The sequence below is a fragment of the Anomaloglossus baeobatrachus genome (assembly GCF_048569485.1).
Source record: "Anomaloglossus baeobatrachus isolate aAnoBae1 chromosome 9 unlocalized genomic scaffold, aAnoBae1.hap1 SUPER_9_unloc_3, whole genome shotgun sequence".
Classification (NCBI taxonomy): domain Eukaryota; kingdom Metazoa; phylum Chordata; class Amphibia; order Anura; family Aromobatidae; genus Anomaloglossus; species Anomaloglossus baeobatrachus.
In genome coordinates, this window is record NW_027441821.1 from 469923 (window position 1) to 494301 (window position 24379).

The 24379-nt window shown below is 53.1% G+C and overlaps 2 protein-coding genes across 2 annotated transcripts in view; one reads left to right on the plus strand and one right to left on the minus strand.

The window, feature by feature from the left end:
* LOC142259763 (tubulin alpha-3 chain-like) overlaps positions 1 to 21272 on the minus strand; it is a 52587-nt gene extending 31315 nt beyond the window's left edge. Inside the window, exons 1-3 of the mRNA XM_075331874.1 lie at positions 21047 to 21272; positions 6688 to 6910; positions 6180 to 6328 (exon numbers count right to left, since the gene is read on the minus strand). Coding sequence (XP_075187989.1) covers positions 6180 to 6328; positions 6688 to 6910; positions 21047 to 21049 — 375 coding nt within the window. The 5' untranslated portion in view covers positions 21050 to 21272. The remainder of the gene's footprint in view (positions 1 to 6179; positions 6329 to 6687; positions 6911 to 21046) is intronic.
* Positions 21273 to 21550: 278 nt separating this feature from the next.
* The window catches only part of LOC142259772 (tubulin alpha-1 chain-like), a 59590-nt gene continuing 56761 nt past the window's right edge, over positions 21551 to 24379 (plus strand). The window contains exon 1 of the mRNA XM_075331883.1: positions 21551 to 21744. Within this exon, the coding sequence (XP_075187998.1) occupies positions 21742 to 21744 (3 nt within the window). The 5' untranslated portion in view covers positions 21551 to 21741. The remainder of the gene's footprint in view (positions 21745 to 24379) is intronic.

The following is a 24379-nucleotide window of genomic DNA, read 5'->3' on the forward strand; positions in this document are numbered from 1 at the left end:
GTTCCCCATTGACTTCAGTTATACCCAGTAATCGATTACCAAGCATCAAAATGCTCATTACGAGCACTGAACAGTTCACTCATCACTTCCGCAAGAAGGGAATTTTGTTTACTTACCGTAAATTCCTTTTCTTCTAGCTCCTATTGGGAGACCCAGACAATTGGGTGTATAGCTTCTGCCTCCGGAGGCCACACAAAGTATTACACTTTAAAAAGTGTAACCCCTCCCCTCTGCCTATACACCCCCCCGTGCATCACGGGCTCCTCAGTTTTGGTGCAAAAGCAGGAAGGAGGAAACTTATGAATTGGTATAGGGTAAATTCAATCCGAAGGATGTTCGGAGAACTGAACACCATGAACCAAAAGAACAATTCAACATGAACAACATGTGTACACAAAAGAACAACAGCCCGAAGGGCACAGGGGCGGGTGCTGGGTCTCCCAATAGGAGCTAGAAGAAAAGGAATTTACGGTAAGTAAACAAAATTCCCTTCTTCTTTGTCGCTCCATTGGGAGACCCAGACAATTGGGACGTCCAAGGGCAGTCCCTGGGTGGGTAAAAGAATACCTCGATAAAAAGAGCCGAAACGACCCCCTCTTACAGGTGGGCAACCGCCGCCTGAAGGACTCGCCTACCTAGACTGGCGTCTGCCGAAGCATAGGTATGCACCTGATAGTGTTTCGTGAAAGTGTGCAGACTAGACCAGGTAGCCGCCTGACACACCTGCTGAGCCGTAGCCTGGTGCCGCAAAGCCCAGGACGCACCCACGGCTCTGGTAGAATGGGCTTTCAACCCTGAAGGAAGCGGAAGCCCAGAAGAACGGTAGGCTTCAAGAATCGGTTCCTTGATCCACCGAGCCAAGGTTGACTTGGAAGCCTGCGAACCCTTACGCTGGCCAGCGACAAGGACAAAGAGCGCATCTGAACGGCGCAGGGGCGCCGTGCGAGACATGTAGAACCGGAGTGCTCTCACTAGATCCAAAGAGTGCAAATCCTTTTCACATTGGTGAACTGGATGAGGGCAAAATGAAGGCAAGGAGATATCCTGGTTGAGATGAAAAGGGGATACCACCTTAGGGAGAAATTCCGGGACCGGACGCAGAACCACCTTATCCTGGTGAAACACCAGGAAGGGGGCTTTGCATGACAGCGCTGCAAGCTCCGACACTCTTCGGAGTGATGTAACTGCCACTAGAAAAGCCACCTTCTGCGAAAGACGTGATAGAGAGACATCCCGCAGCGGCTCGAAAGGTGGTTTCTGAAGAGCCGTTAGCACCCTGTTAAGGTCCCAGGGTTCCAGCGGACGCTTGTAAGGTGGGACTATGTGGCAAACTCCCTGCAGGAACGTGCGGACCTGCGGAAGTCTGGCCAGGCGCTTTTGAAAAAATACGGAGAGCGCCGATACTTGTCCTTTGAGAGAGCCGAGTGACAAACCCTTGTCCATTCCGGATTGAAAGAATGAAAGAAAAGTGGGCAAGGCAAATGGCCAGGGAGAATAACCATTATCAGAGCACCAGGATAAGAAGATCCTCCAAGATCTGTGATAGATCTTGGCGGACATAGGCTTCCTGGCCTGTCTCATAGTGGCAATGACATCCTGAGATAACCCTGAGGACGCTAGGAGCCAGGACTCAATGGCCACACAGTCAGGTTGAGGGCCGCAGAATTCAGATGGAAAAACGGCCCTTGTGACAGCAAGTCTGGGCGGTCTGGAAGCGCCCACGGTTGACCCACCGTGAGATGCCACAGATCCGGGTACCACGATCGCCTCGGCCAATCTTGAGCGACGAGAATGGCGCGACGACAGTCGGACCTGACTTTGCGCAGCACTCTGGGCAGCATCGCCAGAGGGGGAAACACATAAGGCAGTCGAAACTGCGACCAATCCTGAACTAATGCGTCCGCCGCCAGAGCTCTGTGATCCTGAGACCGTGCCATGAAGGCCGGGACCTTGTTGTTGTGTTGTGACGCCATGAGATCGACGTCCGGCGTTCCCCAGCGGCGACAGATCTCTCGAAACACGTCTGGGTGAAGAGACCATTCCCCCGCGTCCATGCCCTGACGACTGAGAAAATCTGCTTCCCAGTTTTCTACGCCCGGGATGTAAACTGCGGAGATCGTGGAGGCTGTGGCCTCCACCCACTGCAGAATCCGCCTGACTTCCTGGAAGGCTTGCCGACTGCGCGTGCCGCCCTGATGGTTGATGTAGGCGACGGCAGTGGCGTTGTCCGACTGTATTCGGATCTGTCTGCCCTCCAGCCACCGATGGAAGGCCAATAAGGCTAGATACACCGCCCTTATCTCCAGAACATTGATCTGAATGGAGGACTCTACCGGAGTCCAGGTTCCCTGAGCCCTGTGGTGGCGGAAAACCGCTCCCCACCCTGACAGGCTCGCGTCCGTGGTGACCACAGCCCAGGTTGGGGGTAGGAAGGATTTTCCTTGCGATAGAGAATTGGGAAGGAGCCACCACTGAAGAGACGTCTTGGTTGCAAGGGACAGAGAGACGTTCCTGTCGAGGGAAGTCGACTTCCTGTCCCATTTGCGGAGAATGTCCCATTGGAGTGGCCGCAGATGGAATTGCGCGAACGGCACTGCCTCCATCGCTGCCACCATCTTCCCCAGGAAGTGCATGAGGCTTCTCAAGGGGTGTGACTGACCCCGAAGAAGAGATCGCACCCCTGCCTGCAGAGAAAGCTGTTTGTCCAGCGGTAGCTTGACTACCACTGACTGTGTATGAAACTCCATCCCGAGGTAAGTCAGTGATTGGGTCGGTGTCAACTGGGATTTTGGGAAGTTGATTATCCACCCGAACTGCTGGAGAGTCGCCAGAGCGACTGTAAGGCTGTGTTGACACGCCGCCCGAGAAGCTGCCCTGACTAGGAGATCGTCTAAGTAGGGAATCACCGAGTGGCCCTGAGAGTGTAGGACTGCTACAACGGATTCCATGACTTTGGTGAACACCCGTGGGGCTGTTGCCAGGCTGAAAGGCAATGCCACGAACTGAAGGTGCTCGTCCCCGATGGCGAAACGCAAGAAGCGTTGATGTTCGGGTGCGATCGGCACATGGAGATAAGCATCCTTGATGTCGATCGATGCTAGGAAGTCTCCTTGTGACATCGAGGCGATGACCGAGCGGAGAGATTCCATCCGAAACCGTCTGGTGCTCACGTGTCTGTTGAGCAGTTTGAGGTCCAGAACGGGGCGGAATGATCCGTCCTTCTTTGGCACCACGAACAAGTTGGAGTAAAAGCCGCGACCATGTTCCCGAGGGGGAACAGGGATCACAACTCCTTCTGTCTTCAGAGTGTCCACTGCCTGAAAAAGTGCGTCGGCCCGAGCGGGGGGCGGAGAGGTTCTGAAGAAACGAGTCTGAGGACGAGAGCTGAACTCTATCCTGTAACCGTGAGACAGAATGTCTCTCACCCATCGGTCTTGAACATGTGGCCACCAGGCGTCGCAAAAGCGGGAGAGCCTGCCACCGACCGAGGATGCGGTTCGGGGATGCCGAGAGTCATGAGGAGGCCGCCTTGGAGGCAGCGCCTCCGGCGGCCTTTTGGGGGCGTGACTTAGACCGCTACGCATAGGAGTTCCTCTGGCCTTTCTCCGGCCTGCTGGACGAAGCGGATTGTGACTTGGCGGAGGGACGAAAGGACCGAAACCTCGATTGAATTTTCCGTTGCTGAGGTCTCTTAGGTTTGGACTGGGGTAAGGAGGAGTCCTTTCCCTTGGATTCCTTAATAATCTCATCCAATCGTTCGCCAAACAATCGGTCGCCAGAAAACGGCAAACCGGTTAAGAACCTCTTGGAGGCCGAGTCTGCCTTCCATTCGCGCAGCCACATGGCCCTGCGGACTGCCACAGAGTTAGCGGATGCCACCACTGTACGGCTAGCAGAGTCTAGGACTGCGTTCATGGCGTAGGAAGAAAAAGCTGACGCTTGAGAAGTCAGAGACGCAACCTGCGGAGCAGAATTACGTGTGACTGCATTAATCTCAGCCAGACAAGCTGAGATAGCTTGTAGTGCCCACACGGCTGCAAAGGCCGGGGCAAAAGACGCGCCTGTGGCTTCAATAGATGGATTTCACCAGGAGCTCTATCTGCCTGTCAGTGGCATCCTTTAGCGATGAGCCATCTGCCACCGATACCACAGATCTAGCCGCCAATCTAGAGACTGGAGGATCCACCTTGGGACACTGAGCCCAACCCTTCACTACGTCAGAGGGGAAGGGGTAACGTGTGTCAGTAAGGCGCTTAGTAAAGCGCTTGTCCGGAACCGCTCTGGGCTTCTGGACAGCGTCTCTGAAGTTAGAGTGATCGAAAAACGCACTCCGTGTACGTTTGGGGAACCGAAACTGGTGTTTCTCCTGCTGAGAAGCCGGCTCCTCTACAGGTGGAGGCGGAAGAGACAGATCTAACACCTGGTTGATGGACGAGATAAGATCATTCACTAAGGCGTCCCCTTCAGGTGTATCAAGATTGAGGGCAACGTCAGGTTCAGAGCCCTGAGCTGCGACGTCCGCCTCGTCCTCCAGAGAGTCCTCGAGCTGGGAACCCGAGCAGCGTGAAGAAGTCGGGGAAGATTCCCAGCGGGCCCACTTAGTCGGTCTGGGACTGTGGTCCGGGCAGGAGTCCTCCGCGTGGGACCTAGGGCCCAACCTGGGAGCGCGCTGCGGCGCGGACCGAGAGGGGCCTGGAGGCGACGAGCTAACGGGGACCGGGGCCTGTGTAAGGACCGGTCTGGACTGCAAAGCTTCTAGCAGCTTGGCAGACCATTTGTCCATAGACTGAGCCATGGATTGTGAAAGTGACTCAGAGAGTTTCTCAGCAAACGCAGCAAACTCTGTCCCTGCCGCCTGGACAGGGGGAGCAGGGGGGTCTACCTGAGCGGAGTGGCCCACTAGTGACCGAGGCTCCGGCTGAGCAAGCGAAACAGGGGTCGAGCATTGCTCACAGTGAGGGTAGGTGGAACCCGCAGGTAACATAGCCCCACAAGAGGTACAGGTCGCAAAAAACCCCTGTGCCTTAGCACCTTTGCTCCTTGTGGACGACATGCTGTTGTCTCCTAGGAGAGTGATCACTGAGGGTATATGGGAAGGGGTATACAGCCCGACCGAACAGAAATATGTATATAAATACGTATCTATTCCGGCACCCTGGGGGGGGACCAGCACCGGGTGACCGGTGTGGCTTACCGACCGCTAAAAAGCGGAGTGTGTGTCCTCCAGATTCCCTGCCTTAAGTCTCCCAGAGCTGCAGAGCTCTTCTCTGATAATCCTCCACCGGCAGAATGCCAAAAACATGGCTGCCGGAGCTCTCAGGGGAGGAGTGGAGCCGTGGGCGGTGCTAGAAAAGTGCGGGAATCTGGGGTCCCCACAGTGATCAGTGAGGGGGGAGGAAACATACAGGATGCTCCGGCCCTCACATCCGACGTCAGGCCGGCCGTCCCGCCCTTACCCCTGACAGGCAGGCCCGGGGGCGGGATTTTTGCTACTAGGCCGCGATGAAGCCGGGGACTAAATTTAAGACTGCGGCCGACAAGCAGGCGCGGTCGGCGCGGAAGTCCGCCGGTCTTCACAAATCAGCAGCTGCTGCAGCGTCCGGGAAGAAGGCGCTCCATGCACAGTCCCCATGGGGACACAGAGTACCTTATAGATGCAGGGCCCGGTCCCTGAGGATGAATAGACTCCTGTCCAGCAGATTCCCACAGGGGCTGCGGAGGGAGCCCGGTCCCAGTGAATGGATGACCGGTCAGGATCCCACTTCTCCCAGAGCCACTAAGGGATGGTGAAGGAAAACGGCATGAGGCTCCGGCCTTTGTACCCGCAATGGGTACCTCAACCTTAACAGCACCGCCGACATAGTGGGGTGAGAAGGGAACATGCCGGGGGCCCCGTGGGGGTCCTCTTTTCTTCCAACCGATATAACTAATCTGAGAATGCATGAGTGGATGTGTGCCTCCTTCCACACAAAGCATAAAACTGAGGAGCCCGTGATGCACGGGAGGGTGTATAGGCAGAGGGGAGGGGTTACACTTTTAAAGTGTAATACTTTGTGTGGCCTCCGGAGGCAGAAGCTATACACCCAATTGTCTGGGTCTCCCAATGGAGCGACAAAGAAATTAACACTAAATACATAAATGAGGACTTAGCAGCGCAGACAGTTGCTTTTGCCACTCACCAACTTGCGTATACGATCTAGGACCAAATCGACTATCTCCTTTCCGATGGTGTAATGTCCCCGAGCGTAGTTGTTGGCAGCATCTTCCTTTCCTGTGATGAGCTGTTCGGGGTGGAACAGTTGGCGGTATGTGCCGGTGCGCACCTCATCTGTACAGGAACGTATGTGATAAGTAACAACCCGTTATTCTGGGAGATACGCGACGTGATCTGAAGGCAGTGATCAGATCCGAGCTAATCTAGATCCCGCCATAACTTCTGCTTTACTTCTATATCTGGCTCTTTCTGACAATCAGACAATACTGATCTCTACAATCAAACAGAAATTGTTAGCGCAAATTCACGTATGTGAGGCTTTTCCCAAAATCTACAATTAAAGGGCTCAATTCAGCGGTAAAAATCTGCAGCAGAAATTCAGATGCTGAATGTCACCAGGACGTATCCTTGTCTGTTAATTTTACCTGTGAAAATGTCAGATGCTGGCGTCGCAGCCAAAAAGTACTACTTACCAACCACCGTGGGCTCCAGATCCACAAACACCGCCCTGGGGGAATGTTTTCCGGCTCCTGTCTCACTGAAGAATGTGTTGAACGAGTCGTCTCCTCCACCGATGGTTTTATCGCTGGGCATCTGTCCATCGGGCTGAATCCCATGTTCCAGGCAGAAGAGCTCCCAGCATGCATTGCCAATCTGAACTCCGGCCTGGCCCACGTGGATAGAAATGCACTCACGCTGCGAGAAAAACAGATTCCTGTAGTCAATGTCGATGTTCTTTGAAATTTGGAAAACTAATATGTCTTTAAGGCTGCTGAACGCCGTGTGCACAGGGCCAGCAGCATGCAAATGTGGCCAGTGCCTAATGGTCTTGGGTTCGGGCAGCACCAAGAGGAAACTACCGGACCGACTCTGCCCAGGTCTGAATTTGCAATATTTGCTGTACATTGATGGCAGATGTCCACGCAATGGAGCAGAGACCAAAGAAAGGCAATTTAGCCTCTTAAAGTAGTTGTTCACCACTCAGACAACTCCTTCTCAATCACTGTTTCACATGTTATTTGTTTTTTTTTTTTTAGAAAATAACATATTTGGTATAAATTTTAGAACTAATAAAATCTAAGAATAACTACATACCAAAATGAAAAAGAAGGGAATTTTGTTTACTTACCGTAAATTCCTTTTCTTCTAGCTCCAATTGGGAGACCCAGACAATCGGGTGTATAGCTTCTGCCTCCGGAGGCCACACAAAGTATTACACTTAAAAGTGTAAAGCCCCTCCCCTTCTGCCTATACACCCCCCCATGCATCACGGGCTCCTCAGTTTTGGTGCAAAAGCAGGAAGGAGGAAACTTATAAATTGGTCTAAAGTAAAATCAATCCGAAGGAAGTTCGGAAAACTAAAAACCATTCAACATGAACAACATGTGTACACAAAGAACAACAGCCCGAAGGGAACAGGGGCGGGTGCTGGGTCTCCCAATTGGAGCTAGAAGAAAAGGAATTTACGGTAAGTAAACAAAATTCCCTTCTTCTTTGTCGCTCCATTGGGAGACCCAGACAATTGGGACGTCCAAAAGCAGTCCCTGGGTGGGTAAAATAATACCTCGTAATAGAGCCGTAAAACGGCCCCTTCCTACAGGTCGGCAACCGCCGCCTGAAGGACTCGCCTACCTAGGCTGGCATCCGCCGAAGCATAGGTATGCACCTGATAGTGTTTCGTGAAAGTGTGCAGGCTCGACCAGGTAGCCGCCTGACACACCTGTTGAGCCGTAGCCTGGTGCCGCAAAGCCCAGGACGCACCCACGGCTCTGGTAGAATGGGCCTTCAGCCCCGAGGGAACCGGAAGCCCAGAAGAACGGTAGGCTTCGAGAATTGGTTCCTTGATCCACCGAGCCAGGGTTGATTTGGAAGCCTGTGACCCTTTACGCTGGCCAGCGACAAGGACAAAGAGTGCATCCGAGCGGCGCAGGGGCGCCGTACGAGAAATGTAGAGTCTGAGTGCTCTCACCAGATCTAACAAGTGCAAATCCTTTTCACATTGGTGAACTGGATGAGGACAAAAAGAAGGTAAGGAGATATCCTGATTGAGATGAAACGGGGATACCACCTTAGGGAGAAATTCCGGAACCGGACGCAGAACCACCTTGTCCTGGTGAAACACCAGGAAAGGAGCTTTGCATGACAGCGCTGCTAGCTCAGACACTCTCCGAAGTGAAGTGACTGCTACTAGGAAGACCACTTTCTGCGAAAGGCGTGAAAGAGAAATATCCTTCATTGGCTCGAAAGGTGGTTTCTGAAGAACCGTCAGTACCCTGTTCAGATCCCAGGGTTCTAACAGACGCTTGTAAGGAGGGACGATGTGACAAACCCCCTGCAGGAATGTGCGTACCTGTGGAAGTCTGGCCAGGCGCTTCTGAAAAAACACAGAGAGCGCTGAGACTTGTCCCTTAAGGGAGCCGAGCGACAAACCCTTTTCCAGTCCAGATTGAAGGAAGGACAGAAAAGTGGGCAAGGCAAATGGTCAGGGAGTAAAACCCTGATCAGAGCACCAGGATAAGAATATCCTCCACGTCCTGTGGTAGATCTTGACGGACGTTGGTTTCCTAGCCTGTCTCATAGTGGCAATGACCTCTTGAGATAACCCTGAAGACGCTAGGATCCAGGACTCAATGGCCACACAGTCAGGTTGAGAGCCGCAGAATTCAGATGGAAAAACGGCCCTTGAGACAGCAAGTCTGGTCGGTCTGGTAGTGCCCACGGTTGGCCGACCGTGAGATGCCACAGATCCGGGTACCACGACCGCCTCGGCCAGTCTGGAGCGACGAGGATGGCGCGGCGGCAGTCGGACCTGATCTTGCGTAACACTCTGGGCAGCAGTGCCAGCGGAGGAAACACATAAGGGAGCTGAAACTGCGACCAATCCTGAACTAAGGCGTCTGCCGCCAGAGCTCTGGGATCTTGAGACCGTGCCATGAATGCCGGGACCTTGTTGTTGTGCCGAGACGCCATTAGGTCGACGTCCGGCGTACCCCAGCGGCAACAGATCTCTTGAAACACGTCCGGGTGAAGGGACCATTCCCCTGCGTCCATGCCCTGGCGACTGAGAAAGTCTGCTTCCCAGTTTTCTACGCCCGGGATGTGAACTGCGGATATGGTGGAGGCTGTGGCTTCCACCCACAGCAGAATCCGCCGGACTTCCTGGAAGGCTTGCCGACTGCGTGTTCCCCCTTGGTGGTTGATGTATGCCACCGCGGTGGAGTTGTCCGACTGAATTCGGATCTGCTTGCCTTCCAGCCACTGCTGGAACGCCTTTAGGGCAAGATACACTGCCCTGATCTCCAGAACATTGATCTGAAGGGAGGACTCTTGCTGAGTCCAGGTACCCTGAGCCCTGTGGTGGAGAAAGACCGCTCCCCACCTTGAAAGACTCGCGTCCGTCGTGACCACCGCCCAGGATGGGGGTAGGAAGGATTTCCCCTTCGACAATGAAGTGGGAAGAAGCCACCACCGAAGGGAGGTTTTGGCTGCCTGAGAGAGGGAGACGTTCCTGTCGAGGGACGTCGACTTCCTGTCCCATTTGCGGAGAATGTCCCATTGAAGGGGACGCAGGTGAAACTGCGCAAAAGGAACTGCCTCCATTGCTGCCACCATCTTCCCTAGGAAGTGCATGAGGCGCCTCAAGGGGTGTGACTGGCCTTGAAGGAGAGATTGCACCCCTGTCTGTAGTGAACGCTGTTTGTCCAGCGGAAGCTTCACTATCGCTGAGAGGGTATGAAACTCCATGCCAAGATATGTCAGAGATTGGGCCGGTGTCAGATTTGACTTTGGGAAATTGATGATCCACCCGAAACTCTGGAGAGTTTCCAGAGCAATGCTCAGGCTGTGTTGGCATGCCTCTTGAGAGGGTGCCTTGACAAGCAGATCGTCTAAGTAAGGGATCACCGAGTGTCCCTGAGAGTGTAGGACTGCTACCACTGTTGCCATGACCTTGGTGAAGACCCGTGGGGCTGTCGCCAGGCCAAAAGGCAGTGCCACGAACTGAAGGTGTTCGTCCCCTATGGCGAAACGCAGGAAGCGCTGATGCTCTGGAGCAATCGGTACGTGGAGATAAGCATCTTTGATGTCGATTGATGCTAGGAAATCTCCTTGGGACATTGAGGCGATGACGGAGCGGAGGGATTCCATCCGGAACCGCCTGGTTTTTACGTGTTTGTTGAGCAGTTTTAGGTCCAGAACAGGACGGAAGGATCCGTCCTTTTTTGGCACCACAAACAAGTTGGAGTAAAAACCGTGACCCTGTTGCTGAAGAGGAACAGGGATCACCACTCCTTCTGCCTTCAGAGTGCCCAGCGCCTGAAGAAGAGCATCGGCTCGCTCGGGGGGCGGAGATGTTCTGAAGAATCGAGTCAGGGGACGAGAGCTGAACTCTATCCTGTAACCGTGAGACAGAATGTCTCTCACCCAACGGTCTTGTACCTGTGGCAGCCAGGCGTCGCAAAAGCGGGAGAGCCTGCCACCGACCGAGGATGCGGTGTGAAGAGGCCGAAAGTCATGAGGAGGCCGCTTTGGGAGCGGTTCCTCCGGCGGTCTTTTTAGGGCGTGACTTAGACCGCCAAGAATCGGAGTTCAACTGACCCTTCTGTGGCCTGTTGGACGAGGAGAATTGAGACCTGCCCGCGGGCCTAAAGGACCGAAACCTCGATTGTACTTTCCGTGGTTGAGGTCTCTTTGGTTTGGGCTGGGGTAAGGATGAGTCCTTTCCCTTGGATTGTTTAATGATTTCATCCAATCGCTCACCAAACAGGCGGTCGCCAGAAAATGGCAAACCGGTTAAGAACTTTTTGGAAGCAGAGTCTGCCTTCCATTCACGTAGCCACATGGCCCTGCGGACTGCCACCGAATTGGCGGATGCTACCGCCGTACGGCTCGCAGAGTCCAGGACAGCATTAATGGCGTAGGACGCAAACGCCGACGCCTGAGAGGTTAAGGACACCACCTGCGGAGTAGAGGCACGTGTGACTGCATTAATCTGCGAGTGACAAGCTGAGATAGCTTGGAGCGCCCATACGGCTGCGAATGCCGGAGCAAAGGACGCGCCGATAGCTTCATAGATGGATTTCAACCAGAGCTCCATCTGTCTGTCAGTGGCATCTTTGAGTGAAGCCCCATCTTCCACTGCAACTATGGATCTAGCCGCCAGTCTGGAGACTGGAGGATCCACCTTGGGACACTGAGCCCAGCCCTTGACAACGTCAGGGGGGAAGGGATAACGTGTGTCCTTAAGGCGCTTTGAAAAGCGCTTATCTGGACAAGCTCGGTGTTTCTGGACTGCCTCTCTGAAGTCAGAGTGATCCAGAAACGTACTCATTGTACGCTTGGGAAACCTAAAACGGAATTTCTCCTGCTGAGAAGCTGACTCCTCCACCGGAGGAGCTGAGGGAGAAATATCCAACATACGATTGATGGTCGCTATAAGGTCATTCACTATGGCGTCACCTTCAGGTGTATCTAGGTTGAGAGCGGCTTCAGGATCAGAATCCTGATCTGCCACCTCCACTTCATCCTCTAGAGTCCTCCTGCTGAGACCCTGAGCAGTGTGATGAAGTCGAGGGAGGCTCCCAGCGAGCCCGCTTAGGCGGTCTGGGACTGCGGTCCGTGTCAGAGACCTCACCTTGGGACCTATGAGTCACCCCAGGAGCACTTTGCTGCTCCAACAGAGGGGGGCCTGGGGTCAATGATTCAACTGTGCCCGGGGCCTGTGTTACCGGCCTGGACTGTAAGGCTTCTAGTATCTTAGCAGACCATTTATCCATAGTCTCAGACAGTTTGTCAGCGAATACTGCAAACTCCGTCCCTGTCACCTGGACAGTGGTAGCAGGTGGTTCCACCTGGGCCACCAGTGGCAGAGGCTCCGGCTGAGTAAGTGCCACAGGGGCCGAGCATTGCACACAATGAGGGTCAGTGGAACCTGCCGGTAGCATAGCCGCACATGAGGTACAGGTTGCAAAGTAAGCCTGTGCTTTGGCACCCTTGCTTTTTGCGGACGACATGCTGTTGTCTCCTCTGAGTACAATCCAGGAGGGTATATAGCCAAAAACCAACAGTGCGACCGTACAGAGTAAATGTATAGCATATAAGCATATATATATATGTACACTTCGGCACTCAGTGGGGCCAGCACCTAGAAACAGGTGCTGCTTACCGACCGCCCAAAGCGGTTGTGTGACCACCAGATTCCCTGCCTGGGCCTCCCAGAGCCGTGTTGTCTCTCCTCTCCAGCTTCAGAAGTGCTGACAGGAATGGCTGCCGGCGTTCTGTGAGGAGGAGGGGGCCGTGGGCGTGCCCTAGAAAGTGCGGGAATCTGGTGCCCCACTGTGCTCAGTGAGGGGGGAGGAGGATACAAAGTATGCTCCAGCCCTCAGCGCTGATGTCCAGTGCAGCGTCCCGCCCTTCCCCTGACTGGCAGGCCTGGGGGCGGGAATATGCGGTACTAGACCGCAGAAGCCGGGGACTAAAGTTATAAGCGCGGCCGGCAAACAAGCGCGGTCAGCGCGGTAGTCCCGGCGCACTAACACACCCAGCAGTGCTGCAGCGTGTATGACACAAGCGCTCCATGCGCCGTCCCCAAGGGGACACAGAGTACCTCACAGTAGCAGGGCCTTGTCCCTGACGATACCCGGCTCCTGTCCAGCAGATTCCCCAGGGGCTGCGGAGGGAGCACGGTCCCAGTGCCTGGAGACCGATTAGGATCCCACTTCACCCAGAGCCCTTAAGGGATGGGGAAGGAAAACAGCATGTGGCTCCTGCCTATGTACCCGCAATGGGTACCTCAACCTTAACAAACACCGCCGACCAGAGTGGGGTGAGAAGGGAGCATGCTGGGGGCCCTGTTATGGGCCCCCTTTTCTTCCATCCAATATAGTCAGCAGCTGCTGCTGACTAAATTGTGGAGCTATGCGTGCATGTGTGCCTCCTTCGCACAAAGCATAAAAACTGAGGAGCCCGTGATGCACGGGGGGGGTGTATAGGCAGAAGGGGAGGGGCTTTACACTTTTAAGTGTAATACTTTGTGTGGCCTCCGGAGGCAGAAGCTATACACCCGATTGTCTGGGTCTCCCAATGGAGCGACAAAGAAAAAACATATATCTATCTATATCTATATATATATAAATTGAATAAAACAAGATCTGAAAGTCATATGGATCCCGAAAGGTAGTGATAAAGTCTACAGCTCACGCCCAAAAAAAAGTGCTCATACACCTTTATCAAATGAAAATTACACCGGCCATAGACCTCTATGGTGACACCTGCATAGACCTCTGTGATGACACCTGCCATAGACCTCTATGGTGACACCTGCCATAGACCTCTGTGATGACACCTGCCATAGCCCTCTGTGGTGACACCTGCCATAGACCTCTGTGGTGACACCTGCCATAGACCTCTGTGATGACACCTGCCATAGACCTCTGTGGTGACACCTGCATAGACCTCTGTGATGACACCTGCCATAGACCTCTGTGATGACACCTGCCATAGACCTCTGTGGTGACACCTGCCATAGACCTCTATGGTGACACCTGCCATAGACCTCTGTGGTGACACCTGTCATAGACCTCTGTGGTGACACCTGCCATAGACCTCTGTGGTGACACCTGCCATAGACCTCTATGGTGACACCTGTCATAGACCTCTATGGAGACACCTGTCATAGACCTGTGGTGACACCTGCCATAAACCTCTGTTATGACACCTGCCATAGACCTCTATGGTGACACCTGCCATAGACCTCTGTGATGACACCTGCCATAGACCTCTGTGGTGACACCCGCCATAGACCTCTGTGGTGACACCCGCCATAGACCTCTGTGGTGACACCTGTCATAGACCTCTATGGTGACACCTTCCATAGACCTGTGATGACACCTGCCATAGACCTCTGTGATGACACTGGCCATAGACCTCTATGGTGACACCTGCCATAGACCTCTGTGGTGACACCTGCCATAGACCTCTGTGATGACACCTGCCATAGACCCCTATGGTGATACTGGCCATAGACCTCTATGGTGACACCTGCCATAGACCTCTATGGTGACACCTGCCATAGACCTGTGGTGACACCTGCCATAGACCTCTGTGGTGACACCAGCCATAGACCTGTGGTGACACCTGCCATAGACCTCTGTGGTGACACCTGCCATAGACCTCTGTGGTGACACCTGCCATAGACCTCTGTGGTGACACCGGCCATAGACCTCTGTGGTGACACCTGACATAGACCTCTGTGGTGACACCTGTAATAGACCTCTGTGGTGACACCTGTAATAGACCTCTGTGGTGACACCTGCCATAGACCTCTGTGGTGACAACTGCCATAGACCTCTGTGGTGACACCTGCCATAGACCTCTGTGGTGACACCTGCCATAGACCTCTGTGGTGACACCTGTAATAGACCTCTGTGGTGACACCTGCCATAGACCTCTGTGGTGACACCTGCCATAGACCTCTATGGTGACACCTGTCATAGACCTCTATGGTGACACCTGTCATAGACCTCTATGGTGACACCTGCCATAAACCTCTGTTATGACACCTGCCATAGACCTCTATGGTGACACCTGCCATAGACCTCTGTGATGACACCTATCATAGACCTCTATTGTGACACCTGCCATAGACCTCTATGATGACACCTGCCATAGACCTCTATGGTGACACCTGCCATAGACCTCTATGGTGACACCTATCATAGACCTCTATGGTGACACCTATCATAGACCTCTGTGATAACACCTATCATAGACCTCTATTGTGACACCTGCCATAGACCTCTATGATGACACCTGCCATAGACGTCTATGGTGTCACCTGCCATAGACCTCTATGGTGACACCTGCCATAGACCTCTGTGGTGACACCGGCCATAGACCTCTGTGGTGACACCTGCCATAGACCTCTGTGGTGACACCTGCCATAGACCTCTGTGGTGACACCGGCCATAGACCTCTGTGGTGACACCTGCCATAGACCTCTGTGGTGACACCTGCCATAGACCTCTGTGGTGACACCTGCCATAGACCTCTGTGATGACACCTGCCATAGACCTCTGTGATGACACCTGCCATAGACCTCTATGGTGACACCTGCCATAGACCTCTATGGTGACACCTATCATAGACCTCTGTCATGACACCTATCATAGACCTCTATTGTGACACCTGCCATAGACCTCTATGATGACACCTGCCATAGACCTCTATGGTGACACCTGCCATAGACCTCTATGGTGACACCTATCATAGACCTCTATGGTGACACCTATCATAGACCTCTGTGATAACACCTATCATAGACCTCTATTGTGACACCTGCCATAGACCTCTATGATGACACCTGCCATAGACGTCTATGGTGACACCTGCCATAGACCTCTATGGTGACACCTGCCATAGACCTCTGTGGTGACACCGGCCATAGACCTCTGTGGTGACACCTGCCATAGACCTCTGTGGTGACACCTGTAATAGACCTCTGTGGTGACACCCGCCATAGACCTCTGTGGTGACACCCGCCATAGACCTCTGTGGTGACACCCGCCATAGACCTCTATGGTGACACCTGTCATAGACCTCTATGGTGACACCTGTCATAGACCTCTATGGTGACACCTGCCATAAACCTCTGTTATGACACCTGCCATAGACCTCTATGGTGACACCTGCCATAGACCTCTGTGATGACACCTGCCATAGACCTCTGTGGTGACACCTGCATAGACCTCTGTGGTGACACCTGCCATAGACCTCTATGATGACACCTGCCATAGACCTCTGTGGTGACACCTGCCATAGACCTCTATGGTGACACCTGCCATAGACCTCTGTGCTGACAACTGCCATAGACCTCTGTGGTGACAACTGCCATAGACCTCTGTGGTGACACCTGCCATACACCTCTATGGTGACACCTGTCATAGACCTCTATGGTGACACCTGCCATAGACCTCTGTGGTGACACCTGCCATAGACCTCTGTGGTGACACCTGCCATAGACCTCGGTGGTGACACCGGCCATAGACCTCTGTGGTGACACCTGCCATAGACCTCTGTGGTGACACCTGCCATAGACCTCTGTGATGACACCTGCCATAGACCTCTATGGTGACACCTGCCATAGACCTCTATGGTGACACCTATCATAGACCTCTGTCATGACACCTATCATAGACCTCTATTGTGACACCTGCCATAGACCTCTATGATGACACCTGCCATAGACCTCTATGGTGACACCTGCCATAGACCTCTATGGTGACACCTGCCATAGACCTCTATGGTGACACCTGCCATAGACCTCTATGGTGACACCTATGATAGACCTCTGTGATAACACCTATCATAGACCTCTATTGTGACACCTGCCATAGACCTCTATGGTGACACCTGCCATAGACCTCTATGGTGACACCTGCCATAGACCTCTGTGATGACACCTGCCATAGACCTCTATGGTGACACCTGCCATAGACCTCTATGGTGACACCTGCCATAGACCTCTGTGATGACTGTGGTGACACCTGCCATAGACCTCTGTGGTGACACCTGCCATAGAAATCTGTGATGACACCTGCCATAGACCTGTATGGTGACACCTGCCATAGACCTCTGTGGTGTCACCAGCCATAGACCTGTGGTGACACCTGCCATAGACCTCTGTGGTGACACCTGCCATAGACCTCTGTGGTGACACCTGCCATAGACCTCTGTGGTGACACCTGCCATAGACCTCTGTGGTGACACCGGCCATAGACCTCTGTGGTGACACCTGCCATAGACCTCTGTGGTGACACCTGCCATAGACCTCTGTGGTGACAACTGCCATAGACCTCTGTGGTGACACCTGCCATAGACCTCTGTGGTGACACCTGCCATAGACCTCTGTGGTGACACCTGCCATAGACCTCTAGACCTCTGTGGTGACACCTGCCATAGACCTCTGTGGTGACACCTGCAATAGACCTCTGTGGTGACACCTGCCATAGACCTCTGTGGTGACACCTGCCATAGACCTCTATGGTGACACCTGTCATAGACCTCTATGGTGACACCTGTCATAGACCTCTATGGTGACACCTGCCATAAACCTCTGTTATGACACCTGCCATAGACCTCTATGGTGACACCTGCCATAGACCTCTGTGATGACACCTGCCATAGACCTCTGTGGTGACACCTGTATACACTTCTGTGATAACACTTGCCATAGACCTCTGTGATGACACCTGCCATAGACCTCTGTGGTGACACCTGCCATAGACCTCTGTGGTGACACCTGCCATAGACCTCTGTGCTGACAACTGCCATAGACCTCTGTGGTGACAACTGCCATAGACCTCTGTGGTGACAACTGCCATAGACCTCTGTGGTGACACCTGCCATAGACCTCTGTGGTGACACCTGCCATACACCTGTCATAGACCTCTATGGTGACACCTGTCATAGACCTGTGGTGACACCTGCCATAGACCTCTGTGGTGACACCTGCCATAGACCTCTGTGGTGACACCGGCCATAGACCTCTGTGGTGACACCGGCCATAGACCTCTGTGGTGACACCTGCCATAGACCTCTGTGGTGACACCTGCCATAGACCTCTATGGTGACACCTGTCATAGACCTCTATGGTGACACCTGTCATAGACCTGTGGTGACACCTGCCATAGACCTCTGTGGTGACACCTGCCATAGACCTCTGTGGTGACACCGGCCATAGACCTCTGTGGTGACACCTGCCATAGACCTCTGTGGTGACACCTGCCATAGACCTCTGTGGTGACACCTGTCATAGACCTCTGTGGTGACACCTGTCATAGACCTCTGTGGTGACACCTGTCATAGACCTCTGTGGTGACACCTGCCATAGACCTCTGTGGTGACACCTGCCATAGACCTCTATGGTGACACCTGTCATAGACCCCTATGGTGACACCTGTCATAGACCTGTGGTGACACCTGCCATAAACCTGTTATGACACCTGCCATAGACCTCTATGGTGACACCTGCCATAGACCTCTGTGATGACACCTGCCATAGACCTCTGTGGTGACACCTGCCATAGACCTCTGTGGTGACACCTGCCATAGACCTCTGTGGTGACACCTGTCATAGACCTCTATGGTGACACCTTCCATAGACCTGTGATGACACCTGCCATAGACCTCTATGGTGACACCTGCCATAGACCTGTGTGATGACACTGGCCATAAACCTCTATGGTGACACCTGCCATAGACCTCTGTGGTGACACCTGCCATAGACCTCTGTGATGATACTGGCCATAGACCTCTATGGTGACACCTGCCATAGACCTCTATGGTGACACCTGCCATAGACCTCTATGGTGACACCTGCCATAGACCTCTGTGATGACACCTGCCATAGACCTCTGTGGTGACACCTGCCATAGACCTCTGTGGTGACACCTGCCATAGACCTCTGTGGTGACACCTGCCATAGACCTCTGTGGTGACACCTGCCATAGACCTCTATGGTGACACCTGCCATAGACCTCTATGGTGACACCTATCATAGACCTCTGTGATGACACCTATCATAGACCTCTATTGTGACACCTGCCATAGACCTCTATGATGACACCTGCCATAGACTTCTGTGGTGACACCTGCCATAGACCTCTGTGATGACAACTGCCATAGACCCCTATGGTGATACTGGCCATAGACCTCTATGGTGACACCTGCCATAGACCTCTATGGTGACACCTGCCATAGACCTCTATGGTGACACCTGCCATAGACCTCTGTGATGACTGTGGTGACACCTGCCATAGACCTCTGTGGTGACACCTGCCATAGAAATCTGTGATGACACCTGCCATAGACCTGTATGGTGACACCTGCCATAGACCTCTGTGGTGTCACCAGCCATAGACCTGTGGTGACACCTGCCATAGACCTCTGTGGTGACACCTGCCATAGACCTCTGTGGTGACACCTGCCATAGACCTCTGTGGTGACACCTGCCATAGACCTCTGTGGTGACACCTGCCATAGACCTCTGTGGTGACACCTGCCATAGACCTCTGTGGTGACAACTGCCATAGACCTCTGTGGTGACACCTGCCATAGACCTCTGTGGTGACACCTGCCATAGACCTCTGTGGTGACACCTGCCATAGACCTCTAGACCTCTGTGGTGACACCTGCCATAGACCTCTGTGGTGACACCTGCAATAGACCTCTGTGGTGACACCTGCCATAGACCTCTGTGGTGACACCTGCCATAGACCTCTATGGTGACACCTGTCATAGACCTCTATGGTGACACCTGTCATAGACCTCTATGGTGACACCTGCCATAAACCTCTGTTATGACACCTGCCATAGACCTCTATGGTGACACCTGCCATAGACCTCTGTGATGACACCTGCCATAGACCTCTGTGGTGACACCTGTATACACTTCTGTGATAACACTTGCCATAGACCTCTGTGATGACACCTGCCATAGACCTCTGTGGTGACACCTGCCATAGACCTCTGTGGTGACACCTGCCATAGACCTCTGTGCTGACAACTGCCATAGACCTCTGTGGTGACAACTGCCATAGACCTCTGTGGTGACAACTGCCATAGACCTCTGTGGTGACACCTGCCATAGACCTCTGTGGTGACACCTGCCATACACCTGTCATAGACCTCTATGGTGACACCTGTCATAGACCTGTGGTGACACCTGCCATAGACCTCTGTGGTGACACCTGCCATAGACCTCTGTGGTGACACCGGCCATAGACCTCTGTGGTGACACCTGCCATAGACCTCTGTGGTGACACCTGCCATAGACCTCTATGGTGACACCTGTCATAGACCTCTATGGTGACACCTGTCATAGACCTGTGGTGACACCTGCCATAGACCTCTGTGGTGACACCTGCCATAGACCTCTGTGGTGACACCGGCCATAGACCTCTGTGGTGACACCTGCCATAGACCTCTGTGGTGACACCTGCCATAGACCCCTGTGGTGACACCTGTCATAGACCTCTGTGGTGACACCTGTCATAGACCTCTGTGGTGACACCTGTCATAGACCTCTGTGGTGACACCTGCCATAGACCTCTGTGGTGACACCTGCCATAGACCTCTATGGTGACACCTGTCATAGACCCCTATGGTGACACCTGTCATAGACCTGTGGTGACACCTGCCATAAACCTGTTATGACACCTGCCATAGACCTCTATGGTGACACCTGCCATAGACCTCTGTGATGACACCTGCCATAGACCTCTGTGGTGACACCTGCCATAGACCTCTGTGGTGACACCTGCCATAGACCTCTGTGATGACACCTGTCATAGCCTTCTATGGTGACACCTGCCATAGACCTCTATGGTGACACCTGCCATAGACCTCTGTGGTGACACCTGCCATAGACCTCTATGGTGACACCTGCCGTAGACCTCTATGGTGACACCTGCCATAGACCTCTATGGTGACACCTGCCATAGACTTCTATGGTGACACCTGTCATAGCCTTCTATGGTGACACCTGCCATAGACCTCTGTGATGAGACTCCAGTTAAGGTACACATTACACAGCCGGCTCTTCATGTCTTCTGCGCCAATCACAGGTCTGATTATAACAGACAGATAGCCAATCACAGACGGGAATTGTGGGAGGTGGTCTTGTCTCCTTTCAACGGTCACTGATGCAGCCTCGCCCCCAGCAATCATAGTGCGTCATGGCCCCCACTAATGGCCCTCACCACGAGACCTTATCCCCTGCTTCTATTAGCTGAGCCGGGGCTCCGCAGTGAGCTGCGGGTGGACGCCATGTCTTACCATAGTTATCTCCGCAGAGGTATGTCCAATGGGGTATGTTTGTTCCGCCGCTTCACGTCTCTTCTCCTCACCTCACACCGCGCAGCTCCAGTAACCAACTGTCGCGTCTCCCGCCCGCTGCCCCTGCTTATAAGACTCATGCGGTGCGCTCGAGCGTGTCTGCCTCTACTGATTGGATGAAATTGCAATGAGGGCGGGAAATTATAACCAGTCAATCTCCAGTTATCCATACAGGTAGCGCGTGCAGGCTGTGATTGGTTGCTAGGCAGCTGGGGACAGCAGTGATTGGTTGGCTGCTTATGGACTCACTGCGCGGGAAGATTGTTTCTAACGGTCGCTTGAGGGTTACCTCAGTTGAGGGTTACCTCAAGCGACAATCTTCCCGCGCAGTGAGTCCATAAGCAGCCAACCAATCACTGCTGTCCCCAGCTGCCTAGCAACCAATCACAGCCTGCACGCGCTACCTGTATGGATAACTGGAGATTGACTGGTTATAATTTCCCGCCCTCATTGCAATTTCATCCAATCAGTAGAGGCAGACACGCTCGAGCGCACCGCATGAGTCTTATAAGCAGGGGCAGCGGGCGGGAGACGCGACAGTTGGTTACTGGAGCTGCGCGGTGTGAGGTGAGGAGAAGAGACGTGAAGCGGCGGAACAAACATACCCCATTGGACATACCTCTGCGGAGATAACTATGGTAAGACATGGCGTCCACCCGCAGCTCACTGCGGAGCCCCGGCTCAGCTAATAGAAGCAGGGGATAAGGTCTCGTGGTGAGGGCCATTAGTGGGGGCCATGACGCACTATGATTGCTGGGGGCGAGGCTGCATCAGTGACCGTTGAAAGGAGACAAGACCACCTCCCACAATCCCCGTCTGTGATTGCCTGTCTGTTATAATCAGACCTATGATTGGCGCAGAAGACATGAAGAGCCGGCTGTGTAATGTGTACCTTACTGGTGTCTCATCACAGAGGTCTATGGCCAGTATCACCACAGAGGTCTATGACAGGTGTCACCATAGAGGGCTATGACAGGTGTCATCACAGAGGTCTATGGCAGGTGTCACCATAGAGGTCTATGGCAGGTGTCACCATAGAGGTCTATGGCAGGTGTTATCACAGAGGTCTATGGCAGGTGTCACCATAGAGGTCTATGGCAGGTGTCACCATAGAGGTCTATGGCCAGTGTCATCACAGAGGTCTATGGCAGGTGTCACCACAGATGTCTATGGCAGGTGTCACCACAGAGGTCTATGGCCAGTGTCATCACAGAGGTCTATGGCAGGTGTCACCACAGGTCTATGGAAGGTGTCACCATAGAGGTCTATGACAGGTGTCACCATAGAGGTCTATGGCAGGTGTCATCACAGGTCTATGGAAGGTGTCACCATAGAGGTCTATGACAGGTGTCACCACAGAGGTCTATGGCAGGTGTCATGACAGAGGTCTATGGCAGGTGTCACCACAGAGGTCTATGGCTGGTGTCACCATAGAGGTCTATGGCCAGTGTCATCACAGAGGTCTATGGCAGGTGTCATCACATGTCTATGGAAGGTGTCACCATAGAGGTCTATGGCAGGTGTCATCACATGTCTATGGAAGGTGTCACCATAGAGGTCTATGGCATGTGTCATAACAGAGATTTATGGCAGGTGTCATAACAGAGGTTTATGGCAGGTGTCATCACAGGTCTATGACAGGTGTCACCATAGAGGTCTATGGCAGGTGTCATCACAGGTCTATGACAGGTGTCACCATAGAGGTCTATGGCAGGTGTCACCACAGAGGTCTATGGCAGGTGTCACCATAGAGGTCTATGGCAGGTGTCATCACATAGGTCTATGGCAGGTGTCACCATAGAGGTCTATGGCAGGTGTCATAACAGAGGTTTATGGCAGGTGTCACCACAGGTCTATGACAGGTGTCACCACAGAGGTCTATGGCAGGTGTCACCACAGAGGTCTATGACAGGTGTCACCACAGAGGTCTATGGCAGGTGTCATCACAGGTCTATGGAAGGTGTCACCACAGAGGTCTATGGCAGTTGTCAGCACAGAGGTCTATGGCCGGTGTCACCACAGAGGTCTATGGCAGGTGTCACCACAGAGGTCTATGACAGGTGTCACCACAGAGGTCTATGGCAGGTGTCACCACAGAGGTCTATGGCAGGTGTCACCATAGAGGTCTATGGCTGGTGTCACCACAGAGGTCTATGGCAGGTGTCACCATACAGGTCTATGGCAGGTGTCATCACAGAGGTCTATGGCAGGTGTCATCACAGAGGTCTATGGCAGGTGTCACCACAGAGGTCTATGGCAGGTGTCACCACAGAGGTCTATGGCAGGTGTCACCACAGAGGTCTATGGCAGGTGTCACCATAGAGGTCTATGGCAGGTGTCACCACAGAGGTCTATGGTAGGTGTCACTATAGAGGTCTATGGCTAGTATCACCACAGAGGTCTATGGCAGGTGTCACCACAGAGGTCTATGGCAGGTGTCACCACAGAGGTCTATGGCAGGTGTCATCACAGAGGTCTATGGCAGGTGTCACCGTAGAGGTCTATGGCAGGTGTCATAACAGAGGTTTATGGCAGGTGTCACCACAGGTCTATGACAGGTGTCACCATAGAGGTCTATGACAAGTGTCACTATAGAGGTCTATGGCTAGTATCATCACAGAGGTCTATGGCAGGTGTCACCACAGAGGTCTATGGCAGGTGTCACCACAGAGGTCTATGACAGGTGTCACCACAGAGGTCTATGACAGGTGTCACCACAGAGGTCTATGGCAGGTGTCACCACAGAGGTCTATGACAGGTGTCACCACAGAGGTCTATGACAGGTGTCACCACAGAGGTCTATGACAGGTGTCACCACAGAGGTCTATGACAGGTGTCACCACAGAGGTCTATGGCAGGTGTCACCACAGAGGTCTATGGCAGGTGTCACCACAGAGGTCTATGGCAGGTGTCACCACAGAGGTCTATGGCAGGTGTCATCACAGAGGTCTATGCAGGTGTCACCATAGAGGTCTATGGCCGGTGTCACCATAGAGGTCTATGGCCGGTGTCATTTTCATTTGATAAAGGTGTATGAGCACTTTTTTTTGGGCGTGAGCTGTAGACTTTATCACTACCTTTCGGGATCCATATGACTTTCAGATCTTGTTTTATTCAATTTATATAGATATAGATAGATATGGGGTTTTTTTTCATTTTGGTATTTAGTTATTCTTAGATTTTATTAGTTCTAAAATTTATACCAAATATGTTATTTTCTAAAAAAAAACCAAACCAAATAACATGGGAAACAGTGATTGAGAAGGAGTTGTC